This window comes from Hippocampus guttulatus, chromosome 10 (assembly GCF_054856545.1).
Source record: "Hippocampus guttulatus isolate MCC_2025c chromosome 10, RoL_Hgut_1.0, whole genome shotgun sequence".
Taxonomy (NCBI): domain Eukaryota; kingdom Metazoa; phylum Chordata; class Actinopteri; order Syngnathiformes; family Syngnathidae; genus Hippocampus; species Hippocampus guttulatus.
Genome location: NC_141270.1, coordinates 15475365 through 15491323, shown reverse-complemented (window position 1 = coordinate 15491323; position 15959 = coordinate 15475365). Strand labels below are relative to the sequence as shown.

The window sequence follows — 15959 nt, the reverse complement described above, 5'->3', positions numbered from 1 at the left end:
AGAATTGAATACCACAAAAGACGTTTCCACAGCAGATGTTGCATTTAATAACAGTTGCTCATTAGTACAGAATACACACAAAGCAAACTTGTCTTACTGAGATAAATGTCTAACGGTAGCTTTGTCCACCCTCCCTCCCAAAAAAACAAAATTCAGGCCTTCAGACATCTGAGGCATTCAAGAATTCCACATTAAATGGGGGGAAAAATTGCTGACCAATGTGATTGGAGTTTGGAAAAAAGTATTCACTTAGTTTGGATTAAAAATTAGACCCAAGCGAACTTGCCGAGTGTGTGTTTAAATCAGACCAGTAATTATATAATTCAGATGTAGATAATTATGCAAAATGAACATGAAACTCATTTGTATGGGTTTCAACTAGACTGGGACACTGGAGCAATAACAGAACATTCTTCTATACTTGAATAGTGACATAAGAGGACTTGCCTTCTTAGATTAGATTTATGGTTGTCTTATTTATTTTGTGACATTACTGACGAGAGAACGCATCCTTTAGATCAGTGTCTCCCAACCTTTATTGAGTCAAGGCACCCATTTTACATTAGAAAAAAAATCACACCGCACACCAAACAAAAATATCACAGAATGAAATATAAACTGAAATGATCTCATCTCAATTTACCAATGAATTTACCTAGCCTGGCTAACTGACCACAAAGCTGATAAGTTCACAGAAAGCCATTACTGTTGTATTTATGACAACAGGTGGATGGATACCCAGGTTTCTTCTACCTATTGCCATATGATAAAAGAGCATTTCATTTTTTTTCTGTCACGATAGGCTGCTGACATAGAGGAACAAAGTATAATTTTGAGTCAAATGAAATTAGATTTTCTCTTTATAGCACCCCTTGTGATCATACAGCAACCTGATTGGGAATCACTGCCCAGTGTAGATACAACGCTTTTCACAGGTCGTGCAAATGCTGTATACTGTACTATGCACTGAAAGCGCAATGCTTACTCACATACTTGGATACAGTCACACGAGACAACGGAGTCGTGATCTTATTGGTGATTATTTAGGAAGTGATGTGCACTACACAAGTCAGCTTGAGTTCTTGTGTTAAGTGGGCCATGCTGCTACAAGACACAAGTACTGTAGTGTATGCTACACGCTCAGTTCTTTTTTGTTTTTAAATAAAAATTTGTTTTACACTTTTTTCATCAAGCCCCTATCTTCAATGTAGGCCCACTAATACCCCCTTTGTACATAATTGTCTTATTGATACACAAAGCAAATCATTTTAAACAGCCCAGAGACATGTGACATTATCTTGGAAAAATTCCAGCTTCAAAAATAAACGGAAAAAAAAAAGAATTTGAAAGAATTAGCATCACAAAATTAATTTATTCCAAGTAAAAATACAAAATAATATATTATGAATTACATTGACCAGATATGAACGTCTCCCCCAATAAATCCTAAGGGTTGAGAAATAAATCAGTGAAAGCAAATATAAAACAACAATATGTTAGTCTTTTTTTTATCTCTTACAAAAACAATGTAAAATGAAATAAAAATAGTGAAAACGTTCTCCGTACAAAGGCTACATACTACTGGAAGGTACTAGCAGGTAGTCGGTAAATACACAGTAGAAAATTATTTTTGTGAATCACAATCAAAATAATTCTGCAATAAAGATTTATGCCATTTTTTTCTTTTTTACAAATAGTACAAACAGTATTGCACATAACAACAAAGAGGTTATTAGCTTCAGAAAGGAAGGAAAGGGGACAAATTCAAGTGTTACATGAGCAAAAGGCCACCAGTCTTGATGCACCTTGGGGACTTTCGGTCAAGTTGTCTGCTTTGTTTAAATAACATTCTTTTCTTGTAGCCACCACTCATTTTTGCAACGAGGCCAAGCTAGCATCAGGGTTTATGGAAAACAGACAAACAAACCAACCTACAAAAGCAATTCGAGCATGTGTTTAAAAAAACTAACAAACAAACAGAAAACCTCTTTTATAACCAGAGAAAACATGGTAAATAGGTGATTATAAAGACACAAATAGTGGCAACAAAAGAAATGTTTCTTCTTGATATTTTTCGACATGACCGCTAACTAGTCTCACACAAACCCAACATTATATTTGGTCTAACTAATTCCGCTGTCGTCTTTTATATATATATATATATATATATATATATATATAATATATATATTCCACAGAATAAAAGCAAATTAAAATAAATCAACCATCTGTAATCTAATTTCTGCAAGAATTATATATATACTGTATATATTTTATCCAAATAAACTTAGAAAATAGCAATTTCTCTCCTATTTCAAAATTGAGGTACGTATTGCAAAAGATCTTGTCAGTCAGAAAGCAAGCTTTATCAATTTTGTTGTTGTCTTTTAACACAAACAACTGGGGACTCTCAAAAACGAGTAGTGCATAACGAACAACTATCCTGTCGAGAAGAAACAAACAGAAAACCTGCCTGGGTGGGAAGGAAATGTCACAAAAAACCCCAAAATTCACTTTCATAGGGATGTACATGGTTAGCCACTACTTTTTTTTCTCCGTTATGTTTCCGCCAGTAAAAAAAAATAAATCATGTTTTGGACAACACGAAACATACAAAAATTAAAAACAATAAGCAGTTTTGGACTAAAAGAGGAGATGGGCTTTGGGGCCATCGCACAATCATTCCCCAACAAAAATGAAAAGTGAACACACATAAACTTGTAAAAACCTTGTAGGCCTATGGGTTGTCCAGAAAAAATGCCTTAAAAAAATTGCCATCGCTGCACTCCATCACCTTATTATATGAAACACAATTAGATTGTTAGCAGGTCGGTTACTTCAAGCTTTGCAGGACAAATTAAATGGGGGGTTAACAGGGTACCCCTATTTTGCACATCTTTATATACATCTACCTATGTGTCGAGAACATGGGACATTTGTCAACCTCTAGTAGCTTCATTTCCGTTCTTTCTCATCACTGCATCCACTACAAGAGTAGCAGCGCCTCCTTGTGGGTGGGAGGACATCAACCCGGCTCTCTTTCGATTGGTTTGTGTGCATTGGAAAGAGCAGCTGTTATATGTACTGTATATCCACACACACACACACACACACACACACACACAGTGAAACATCATCACTTTGTCAGACATGTACGACAGCTAAAGCGAATCACAGTTCTAGGCATACTCTGACCTAACTATATACGGTATAAAAATCACACAATGATAACAACAATCACTGCAAAAAAAGTACTTCACCTCTCAGACACCGTTTGTCATTATTATTTTAGACCTAATTGGATCTGTGATATTTAAGGTTGCATCAACCCACCCGATGCTTTTAAATGTTCACTGCCTCTCGATGAATCTGAAGCATGTCGTGTAAACATGGGCGGTGTTAAATAGTCATTGCATGCAGCCATCTTTGCAATAAACATGCGGTTCAGTGGCAGCCATCTTTGTGTCGAGAGCGCACCGCGGATGTGTCCTCTTTGCACGCATGGTGTGTGTACTTCAGGTATCTCATCATACCATCAATTTAGCAGCAAAGCCATTGCAACAATACATTCAGAAAATTCTAAAAAAACAAAAAATAAAATAAAATAAATAAAATGGTATAAAAAAAGACGTAGAAATCAACAGTGAACTAATCTGATTGTGTGTATGAGGTATTAATATTTGAATTATAGAGTGATTATTTTTATCATTTCAAATTGTTTCAGGGCCCCAATTTTGCAATGTTTATTATTCCAACAAGTTTCTGAGTGCATTTGTTTTAATGCCTTTTGCGACTCTTCTCCTCTAAGGGGCCTATATATTAATGTATGTGTGTGTGTGCGTGTATGTGTGTGTGTGCGTGTACACACACACACACACACATATATATATATATATATATATATGTATAGTGGATTGTTTTCAGCGTTTTGGCGACGACATTCGTCGAAGGAGAAAAATCTGTGCTTGATGGTTGAGCCTTCTCGGCAGCACTGATTTTGATGGGGGAGAATAATACTGGTGCGATTTGCCTATCGCCGCTTGACAGCCCCGGGGTGCTTGTGTTTTTATGCCTGTAGTGGGCAGCATTTTTCACAGAGAGCACCGTTTTGTTCAGCAAAGATGTTGGCGCTGTTGGACAGTTGGTCCAACAGTTCATACCTGTCAACTCATACGGTTTAGCCATAGTTCATACGGATTTTGTGGTGAATCTTACGTACATGGCCGTATCGCACAAATCATACGGATTCTGAAAATTTCCCGACAGGTAGTTCCGTTTGCTTTTGCCCAGAATGGTGCAAGTCTACTCGAATGCTTTCATTTCCGGGAACTTTACAGTAAATCACGTGGTTCCTATTTGAAAACAGCAGAGTATTAATTGCATACTTCGGTAGTTAGTGTACAAGCAAGTTCTACAAGGAAACAAATTTCCGAAAATCGCTTGCACCAGAAACACTGACAGCATTATTGCAGTGCAAATTTATTATGAATGGATGCTGTAACTTCGAGCCGATGGGTCCAGCATTTGGAGTTGGTGAAAAAAGTAACGCAGGAATACAACTCTGAACACAGTAATGCCACTAAGTAGAATGATGATTAGACATTAACCAGACATTCTATTATGGAGATCTACAATAAATATCATTGAAAATTTCATGGGTTTTTTTCTGCCGTTATTTTGACATATAAAATGCTTTGGTATGTTATAAGGATTTTTTTGGTAGTTTATACAGGTTGGCGCTCCGAAAAGTTGACAGGTATGACAGTTGGTGCGGCTGGATGGATAGCTGTCGGGAGTTGAGGATGAGGAGAGAGAAGCTTCAGCGTGTAGCGCGGATGCGTATTTGGAACTGAGAGCCGGCGCTTGTAATTGAAGTGGATAAACATGGGACAGGAGAAGTGACCCAATCTCTTTTTTCGTTAATGGACGCTACAGCTTCTTGTTTATTTTCAAACTTAGCTTGTAGCAGATTCACGGGACGTCATGCACGTTTTGATGTCTCTTATTCCTGGTGAAAGGACTCTTTGATGCTCCTCTTTCATCCATAACTATCGTGGTTACGATTACATGACTGTCTACGTCTTATGTTCTGTGTTGCGTTAAGTGACTGTATTTTGTTATTTTATGTTAGCTGTTGTCTAAAGCGCTTTATACCAGCTACAGTACATGAATAAAGATGTACTGTATTGTATTGTATATATGCCCTTGCATGCTCTTTTTACATTAAATTAAAATTATCCATACATGGATAGGTACAAAACTAAAAATATGTTGCTTTTTTTTTAAATATTCACATGGTTTCACCTCTATGAGGCAGGACCTCACCACCTAGTCAAAGCAAAGAATGAGCTGAAAGTAGTCAAGTGTTTGAAGTTACATCCTGTGCATGTGTGTGATTGAGGTGGTGTGCCAAAGTGCAAAATTCTAAGCTTTACCTTCTCACAATGCTTCATCAGACGGTGACACAATGTGTTGGGCTGGAGGGTGTAAATATGGGATGCGTTGTGTTATCTAGCATGATCTGCCTACAGATTGAGAGGCTTTTTTTTTTTGGTATGTATCTGAGGATGGGATGGTCAGGCAGACATGACTCAGCTCCAGCGGAAGGACACGTGTCGAGGGCGGTCACCCCCCTCTTTCACAAGTGGCTTGTGGAACTCTCGGCCTGCTCGCGAGTGAATGCTGGCCCAGCAGTACTCGCAATAGTACTGCAGACATGTGACGTTGGCGCAGAAGAAGGGGGCGAACTTCCCCCCACAGCGCGCCCCCTGGCACTCATCACACATCTGATCGTCAAGCACATACGGCTTCACCTCCACCTGAGAGAAAGAACAGGAGACATAATCCTTAGTTCGAACAGTATTTTCACACGGCTATAGTACATTGCCCATGTGATCATTTTATTTAGTTTTTTTTCCATCCATTAAAGAGCTTGACCACTGATCAGGGAAAGAAACGAGGGTTTGGTCGCCATGGTGATGCTGTCTTGCATGCTCAGGCAAGGAAGCATGATGATGCAAACCTTGTGAGTCTGGCTACAAAATCTTTCTTTTAATCTCAAACTTAGTGTGTGAAAGGAAATTTACAGCGCAATCCTTCAATTTGAAACTCATAATAATTATTGTTCAAAACTACTATGAACATTAAAAATTGAAACAGTTTTACATCTTTGGTGTCAATCAGATTTTTGGTGCCAAAATGAAATTGATGTAGAGTGTGAAAATTGAAATGAGTTAAACAGGCTTAATAATGAAACATGATAATTAATTTCAAGTGTTTATTCTTTTATGCATTTATTCATGTCTACTGCGGCACACTAGAAAGCGCAATGAATAAATAAACTTGTCAGAGTGACATATCAATATGTGGTAAATGCTGATCGTTTCTTGTTTGTTCGAAAAATACCATCTGTCACAGGGACCCATCAAGAAAGTAAGCCCTGTTGTATGAGGTGCTATAGACAGTCGACAAAACATAGCAAACATAAACTCAACTGGGAGCCAATTGAACTGTTACGTGGCAACAGACTGAGGGAAGGATATACTGCATGCAGAGCCAATCAACATCCAAGATTTTAAATGGCTTCTGTTGACATTTTCGAATTTCCTTTCATGCACACACAATAACTTTTGACAGACAAATAAAAATCTTAGACAGAAAAGGTCTCTCGAATTAAAAAAAAGGAGAAAAACGACTTTTGTGTCTTAAGAAGTGGACAAGAGAACAATTTGGACCCTTATGTGACAGGCATTTGTTCTGTGCGAGAGGTTTTCTGTTGTGTTTTCTTGGTCTGTGTGAGTTTAAATGGTCAGGTGAGAGTATGTCTTTGCCACGAAAGAAGGTTTTTGTTTCTGTGTCTTTTTATTTTAATGTGTGAGATGTTTTGTGGTGACTGAGTTTTTAAAGTTTCAGTTCTTTTATTTATTTTTTTGCATGACTGTTGTTTTTTGTTTTGGTGCTTGTGATAAGTTTCATTGTGGATGTGAAAGTTTATTGGCGCATTTGAAAGGTTTCAGTTTTCTTGCTGTGTGTGAGATGTTTGGTGTTTTTTCTTGTATGTGCGTGCGATTCTTTGGTTGTGTGACATTTATTTGGTCTGTGTCAGTGTTTGGGAGAGTGACAGGTTTTGGTGGTGGTGGTGGTGTGTGTGTGTGTGTGTGTGCACGAGAGAGAGATTTGTGGTGTAAGTAAGCCAGACATTTTTAGACCAGTGCAAAAGGTTTTCCGTTGTGTGCGTAAGTTCTTTGGCATGCCTGAGAGGTTTTTGGCCTGTGAGAGATCTTTGTTGTGCATGGGAGTACTTTCATCAGTGTGTTTTTTTGGTGTCACGCTAGTGAGTGTTTTTTTTTAACTGACTCTTAGAGGTTTGTGTTCAGTGGAAGAGGTTTATTGATATGCGTGAGGTTTTTTTAAATTTTTTATTGCGCCTGAGAGTTTTTTGTTGTTGTGTGTGAGAGTTTTTTTTGTGGTGAATGAGAGTCTTTTGGGTTGGGTGAGAGATTTTTGAGAGTGTAAGTTTTTGGAGTTGTGCATGTGAGGTAATTTGGCATGTGATATTTGTGCCAGATTTTTTTGGGGGGGGGGGGTGAGAGATGATTTTTGGTGCGTCTGAAAGGTTTGCTTTTATTGCATGAGAGTTTGTTTGGGATGTAAGAGAAGTTTGCTGTGCCTGTGAGTTTTTTTTTTCATCATGGTGAAATGTTCCTGAGAGCCCATGTGCGTTCCCACCATGTTTAAAGATAGAATTACTCATCATATCATGGTTCGCAGAAGAATAAAGATTTAAGGGTTAGTCACACCCTTCAGAGGTATCTCTCAGTAAGCTACTATTGTCCACACAAATCGATGGATACAATGAGGGGCCACGCCTTGAAGAGGCTCAGTGTTGAATGAAAACTAGTCTTGTTCGGTCACAATCTATGCATCTGCTATTGGCTGGTGCAGCTCATAGAGCAGGCAGCAGTGCAACATGGGTGGCTCGACATGTGAGGAACCGATCGAGTGTGTCTGCAACTGGAAACGTGTTGGCCCACATTGATGAGACAGCCTCGGCCAGCCTTCCATTGTTGCATAATGAAACGTTGACCATAATGAACAGTGAAGGTACGGCGAAGACGCCGAGAGGGAGTTCAGCTGCACGTCGTAGCGTTGGAATGATGGCAAAAAAAAAAAAAACCTTGGCTGTGGTCAAAACGCCTCCTTCAAGAGGAAGGGAAGGGGCAGCGTGAACTCACTCACCCTTTTGTCAATGTCATTGTGCTGCAGCTGAACGAAGCGAGCGCTGATGGCGGCAATATAGCTCTGCTGATTGGAGAAGGCCACACGGCCGGCCCCCTTGGGATATTTGAGCTCTGGGTCAGTGTCAATGCCGGCGTAGCAAACACCACCGTACAGCCGATCCATGATCATAGCCAGCTCCACTGGAGTAGTTGACAAGAGACATTTGATTCGCGTTAGCATGTGTATTGAAAGACTTGATTTTTTTTTTTAAAGGGGAAGTCAGCTAAAAAAAAATATTTCCAATAATATGTTCTTTGTGCCACCAGTATATTCTGATTCTGATTAATACTGCGTTTGTGGAATATGAGTTAAGCAGCAAAATTTTTATCCAAGTCAGGGGTGACCATTCTGCTGCTTGCTGTTGACTGAAAATGACATCGCAGTTGCTCGGTACTCATGTACGGACCAATCGCAGCTCACCTGCTTTCTTAGCTCGGTCATGTGACATTTGCAAGCCAAGCCGTGATTGGTTGTAACGTGAGCTCTGAGCAACTGTTAAGATAAGTGGCCTCCGCCCAAGATGGATAAAAATGGGTGGATTCATTTTTCATCTATTCATCAGAATACCGTGTTCAGACTAGTGAGGCTGTATGGAACATACTATTCTAAAGAACTTTCTTTGGTTGACTTCTCCTTTAAGTGACATCCTGTCAGAGTTTTTCTCGGACAAAGTTAAAGAAATGACTCGGCACACAGGGAAAATTGTCTTCAAGATCGGCGGGAGGGGTGTGGACTTCAACAGCCCTCCGGCCAGGTGGCCGGCGCCTTTGTGCATAGGCATTTGGGGGTGCTAGACACGCACCCAAACGTTTAGATGTGCCCAAATTAAATGAAACTTTAACCATGATACAATTTTGCTCATAGATTCCTCTAACACATCCTTCAAAATTCAGTTTAATGTACTGTTGCAAGGTTTAAAGCAAAAAAATAAATATATATATATATATATATATATATATATATATATATATTCCATCACGCTCGGAATACTTTATACAGAACATATTCATGACAACTGCGATTGGCTGGCAACCGGTTTAGGGTGTCCCCCCGCCTACTGCCCGAAGACTGCTGGGATAGGCTCCAGCACCCCTCGTGACCCTTGTGAGGATAAGCGGATCGGAAAATAAATGAATGAATGAATGTTCATGACATCTACAAACCTTCATACACACAACTAGAATGTATTTGAAAGCCATTTTAGAAGCTTCGGGGCCGAGTAATATAACGCCATTAATGAGAACAGCGACCTGCACGCAGAGGCCGGGGCACTCCCCCTACAAAGATGGTCTTGCGGGGGTCCAAAGGCTGGGAGCCATCCATGACAAAGTCACTGTCACTCAAGTTCCAGGGACGGATCTGGACCTGTGGGGAAATGGGAGAGCAGGGTAAAGTGATTCGAATAATTGGGTGAAATTTGACACCCAATTCCTTTTTTCTCACAAGGAGGACTCACAAAGCGCGCCATGTGATTAAAATACAGAATCATAAATGTAGTACAAGAAGGAAGCCTCAACAAACAGTTTTTTGAAAATGTCGACAGAAGAAGCGGCTCTTTTCTGAAATGGAAGAGAATCTGGGAGCAACAGACTGCATGGCTTTATCATCTTTAGTTTTTAACCTTGTGTGAGAGTCAGTAAGTAAAAGGCGGTCAGTAGACCGCGATGACCTACAAAATGACACCAAATCCACCAAAAATGGGGGAGCCTTAGAAAGCGACTGTAGAAATGTTTTACCGAATCCTAAAATAAGCAGGAAGTCAGTGCAAGGTCGACAGAAATGCAGTGATGTGAGTGAACCCCTAGGATCTAGACAAAAACGAAGGGATTCTGAAGGAATAGGAGCCAGCCAAGTTTTGTTGAGGCAGTTGAAAAGAGAACTGCAAAAGTCAAAAAGTGAGGAGACCAAGGCCTAAACAAGTTTTACTTCAATATGATTAAAACATAGACTTTTGGGGTGCAAAAAGCAGGACCGGGTTATGGTTTTAATGTGTTGATCAAAAAAGCATGAGCTGATTCAACACCCCAAAGGTTTCTCAGGGTGTGATTGTGCCCAAGTGGAGAAGCTGAGCTTCTTTATTAAGACTATTGGTACTGTCCTTTGCAGTGATAAATAACTGAGAGCCAGTTTAATATATCCATGAACCTATATGAATAGAGTATACAAAAATAACGACACTCTTGTTTCACATTTGTCCGTGTAGCAGTTTTTGTGAGCCAAGAGAGAATCCAAGCTATTTCTCATACAGTGCCATTTGAACTTTCGCTTTCTTCAAGAACGTGACAGTTTTTGTTGAAAAACATATGGTATACAGTGGTGCCTTGACGTTTGAGTTTAATCCGTTAGGTGACCACACTTGTACCTTGAAACATGTGTAAGTTATCTTTTGCCATTGAAATGAGTGGAAATGCCATGAATCCATTGCAGCCCCTTCCAACCCCCCCCCCCCCAAAACTCTTAACATTGTAACATGTTTTTAATATGAAAACTAGTATTCTACAGTTTTTTAACTTCACAAAAGCATACACAAAAGATAAAGAATATATTCCCATGAGTATTGTTATATAAGTCGTAATAAACAACTCACCGGTTTGTCTTTGATGGTGGGACTGGACACGCACAGGTAGAGCTTGCTGTCCTCCTCGATGCAGGCATCAATCAAGGCCTGAACAGAAGTCTCCTCTTGGAACAGCAGGAAGGCATAACCTGGAAAGGAGTAAACAGATTTCAAAAAGAAAATTTGATGTATAACAGTCAAAACAATGTCATTATTCCACTTCATCATGGATATTCCAGGGTTTGTCACAGTCTCCGAATGTTCTTTAATCCCCCAAATCCAGTCATTTGAGGCTGGTTCTTATCCGCATAGGTCACAAGTTGCGTTAATATACCCTGATGGATGTCAGGGGCTCCTCAGCAGTCACCTTACTGTCTCAGAGTGACACTTTAACGGAACCATACAAAATTCAGTGATGCTCTTTGAGGCAAACAGAAAAAGAAAATCAGTCAGTCACTCTCTACAGTTGAATTATTTAGCACTGGGAGCCCGACGTTTCCCCAAGGTCGGCATGAGGCACCATTCGGCCGATTATGGTGGGACAAGACCAGCTCAAGCATGCTTACACCCACCCAACAAGGCAAAGTGGGCTTGGATTTATCGGTTCAGTAAGGTTAAGGCAGCAGAAAAAAATGACTTTTGACATTCATTACCATGTAGGTCAATCATCATCAAAACGGAAGGCAAGAAATCATTTTTTTATTCTTACGTTAACATCGGTTAGCTTGAGTGGCAACTATATGGTACTACATCCATCCATCCATTTTCCGAACCGCTTGATCCTCACTAGGGTCGCGGGGGGTGCTGGAGCCTATCCCAGCCATCTCCGGGCAGCAGGCGGGGGACACCCTGAATCAGTTGCCAGCCAATCGCAGGGCACACAGAGACGAACAACCATCCACGCCCACACTCACACCTAGGGACAATTTAGAGCGTCCAATCAGCCTGACATGCATGTTTTTGGAATGTGGGAGGAAACCGGAGCCCCCGGAGAAAACCCACGCAGGCCCGGGGAGAACATGCAAACTCCACACAGGGAGGCCGGAGCTGGAATCGAACCCGGTACCTCTGCACTGTGAAGCCGACGTGCTAACCACTGGACTACCGGGCCACCACTATGGTACTACAGTATTTACTTTTTATGCACAGTCAGATGTTTTAGGATTGAACAGATTATTTCCATAATTGGCTATGGGAAAATGAATTCTCAAGTGAAACGAATCAATGATTTACGAGCATTTGGAACAATATGGGAGCATTTTAGATGCAAGTTGAATTAGATGGCAATGATGGAGGTACTCAATGTGTTTCAAAGCTACTCTATAATGTTCAAAATTCCCTTGCAACAAGAAAAGTACAGACAAACTTTTGGCAAATGTCTGATAACCGTTTGGCAAACATTTGCGATTTTGAATAAAGCCTGACGACAACACAACATTCGCTACGTTCGAAAACATTGTCCACCTCGACCTTATCATTTCCATAAAAGGATGTCTTCAATTGTTTACCCATCTCTTCAGATTACAAATGTATATTGAATGACCATAAAAAATAACATTTTGTGCATATATTTATTTTCCACAAAAAAAAAAAATTCAACTTTGAGGACCTTGCAATTGTGGTTTCTGCACACCCCTGACACTTGTGTGAAACTGCATCGGTATCAACAATATAGTCTCGTATTTAATCGGCTGGTATATTACTGTAAATAGTTCTCTGCACCGGCCAAATGGTCCAATATTTAGTTTGCAGATGACTGCTCAAACAAAGATCTCTTGATAGACAGATAGATAAATAGATAGATTCTTCCTTGACAGGGCTCACAAACACATTCACACATTCCCATCAAGACACATTTACATACATAATACATTTACATTTACATAATAAAAATGAATGAATAAAAATACATAATTTTAAAAAAATAAAATCAAAGACATTACGAGTGCATGTTAAAAAGTGCGTGTTGAAAAGTGCAATGGATCCGTTCATATTGTTCATGATGGTTGCAGTGGATGGAACAAAATATATATATATATTTTAGGTGATTTTCCGGGCCAGTGGGACTTTATGGCAGTAGTTGGAATGACTGGTGAAGGGAATGAGAGGGATCTTCTGTAACCAGATTGACTTTCCTATATAGTTCAGACAGGGGTGTGTGGAGTGAACCACATACTTTGCTGGCCTGGTTTGTTATACGGGAGAGTCTGGTTCTGTGTTTTGTGGTGAGCAAGTTGAACCAAAGTGAAATGTTGAATGCGAGAATGCATTCAATCAGTAAGTGGTAAACAAGGACTAAAATGCCCTTGCTGAGATTCCTCAGGAGGGGGCGGCACTGTTGTGCTTTCTTGTGCTGTGTGAAGGATAAACAGGTGTCGATCTCAGTCCACGGGTATTAAAAGGGCTGCACCCGCTCTACCAGCTGCCCCTGGATGCGGAGCGGCTGAAAAAGAGATGTGACTTCCTTATTTCTGCCGCTACAGCACAGTCCTTTGGTCATGGTGGTGTTCAGCTCAAATGAGTTCTCCCTCAATGTTTTGACCAGGTTGCTGACGGCCTGTTGGTACTGTGACAGAGCAGCAACAGAGCCAGTCAAAGGAGGCACCGAGGCCATGTCATCTGTATATTTAAAAAGTTTGTTCAATGCAAAGTACAGAGACTGAAGTCGGGAGAGGACAGCGCACATCTGCAAAGGCGTATGCTGCAGATTTTTATGAGGAAAAAGGCGGAGGTCCCGCAGGGGGGGGATATGACCGCGGCATCATTTTCCATCCTACAGATGATTGTTTACAGTCAACGAGTCCCTTGTGCCTTATTGTAGGTCAAACAATAAACTTCCCGAAATAAGGGCCATTCTCTTTGACAAAACAGGAAAGGACGGTTTAAATGAGAGAAGCCTTTAGTCAAATTATAGGTAGTGGAAATAGTTAAAAACAAAGAAACCTACAAAAGGTAAATGTGGAAATGCTACAGAACAAAGAAAGTAAACAGACTTAACTTTCCGCGCACCTTTCTACCTTCAAGTTACGCTGTCACCCAGTCACATAAGGAACAATGGAGCACAGATTGTCATGACAGGAAAGCAAAAGGTCATTCACGCACTGATGACATTAAATACTTCCACAGTGTTACATGATGGGATATAACCAGGTTTCTTGAAAACACATTTTAAAATAAATGGTGTATTTTTCAAAAATGTTGGTGCTTAAATTGTCCTCAAATTTTGAAATGACCCAACTGTTTGTTTGTTTTTTACAACATTTTTCCTTTTAAAACGCAAACAGTATTTTCTAAGCCTTTCTCTCATAGTAATTTTCAGGCAGCAACAAAACAGTAAAAAGATACAACCACAACCACATTAATATAGTGTAAAATATGTTCGTCAAAAGGTGGCAGTCTAATCTTTGAAAGGCATTTTGACACAGCTCTGTATTGGGAGTCGGTTTTTCAGCTTTAGGCAAGTATGATGTCATCTTAAACACTGGTGGAAGCGTTCAAACAATTTTGCCATCTCCTTCACCCCCAAACACAGACCAGAATAGCTCCTTAACATTTGCAGCATTGAACCGTGTTGGGTGATATAGTGCGCATGTACCTGACATCACCATAGTGACCAGACTTCATTGCGGTTGCCATGACATCACAGACATTTGAGAACCAAAGGCTGGCCTGCATTCATGTCATGATTTTTTTTTTCTCCATAGCAAGAAATTATTCATAGCATAGTATAAGCTTTCACAGAAAAAAATAATAACAATCAAGCTAATGCCGCTATTATTATTGTTTGAAGAAAAATACCTGCTCACACAATTGACAGGCATTCAGCGGCATAATATTTGCCATTGGCCACCACTGGTGCACTTCTAAAAATACGTCCTCTTATATTCTCCTGTCCGGTAGATAAAAGGTTGCTGCACCAACTGGACACAGTTGACGAGAGCAATGATCATGTGAAGCCAAAACAAAGAGAATATTCTATAACTCGGGATGAGCGATGATTGAAACTGACACATGATAATGATCAGTGTTTTTTTCACATTCGTCCGTGTCCACTTTTTTGAAAAAATACTGGACTGCATCCCAGAAATTGAAAATTAGAAAAAAAAGTGTGCTTATAGCAGTATTATTGTATTCTCATCTTTTGCATTGAATCCCCCCATTTTCTCCAGATATTAACTCTCATTAGAGTTGTTGATGAGCTAGAGCCAGGTGAGGTACACTCTGAACTGATCTCTAGTCAATCGCAGGGCACATATAGGTAACTAATGTGCCTGTTTTTGGAATGTTAGAGGAAGCATACAGCACATCGTGGATAATTTTTTTGAAGAGCTTTGGTCCATTTAATGACGTACAACACACCATATACTTTCAAAGTTGAAAAGATAATTGATTTGTAAATGCATCCTTTTTGATCGCTATATGTATATAATATATACTGTAATTAAAACAAAACAAAACAAAAAACCTGTAGGTTGCTTTTTTTTTTCTAAATGGCTCTCTTGCTTTTTTCCTGTATCGGGCAACGATCCTCTCCAAGGCCTGTTCAAGTCATTGCTTTTGGCTCACAAGCCGGACTGGGTCATAATATGAGTCACCTCGAAAACGAAAACACACTAAAGAACCCGTACGGACAAACGCCCTTACAGACGTGCGTGCAACTTCACTTACCTTGCCAGTTAAATTGGAGCATGTGTCCAAATATAATATTCTGGTTATTTCCACAGGGATATATATATATATATATATATAATTTATTTATTTTATTTAAGATAAGTGACACATTAGACCTCACCTCATAACAATGACAGCCTCCGCCAGCTGCAGCAAAATCATTCCCTGAAAAGGTTGTCATATTTTTGCTGCCGGGTGTGGCGTTATTATTGTCAAACCTACCGTATTTTCCGCACCAAAAGGCGCACCTAAAAGCCTTCCATTTTCTTAAAACCTCACAGCGCGCGTTAAAATCCGATGCGCCTTGTGTATGGTTAATACGGTAATATGTCGACCCCAAAATGGCTCCTTGCTTGAGACATGCTTACAACGCGGAGTTCAAACTTAAGGCGATCGGGTTACGGAGTTGAACACGGAAATAGAGCAGTGGCAAGAGAGTTCAATGTTAACG

The 15959-nt window shown here is 39.9% G+C and overlaps 1 protein-coding gene across 4 annotated transcripts in view; it reads right to left on the bottom strand.

Annotated features, from left to right (window-relative positions):
* Window positions 1-19: 19 nt before the first annotated feature.
* Window positions 20-15959, bottom strand: part of cpeb3 (cytoplasmic polyadenylation element binding protein 3) — a 43283-nt gene continuing 27343 nt past the window's right edge. For all 4 annotated transcript variants that reach the window (XM_086122439.1, XM_086122440.1, XM_086122441.1 and 1 more), the window contains 4 exons: window positions 10868-10986; window positions 9531-9645; window positions 8239-8420; window positions 20-5819 (listed from right to left, as the gene is read on the bottom strand). In XM_086122439.1, coding sequence (XP_085978565.1) covers window positions 5592-5819; window positions 8239-8420; window positions 9531-9645; window positions 10868-10986 — 644 coding nt within the window. In that variant the 3' untranslated portion in view covers window positions 20-5591. The remainder of the gene's footprint in view (window positions 5820-8238; window positions 8421-9530; window positions 9646-10867; window positions 10987-15959) is intronic.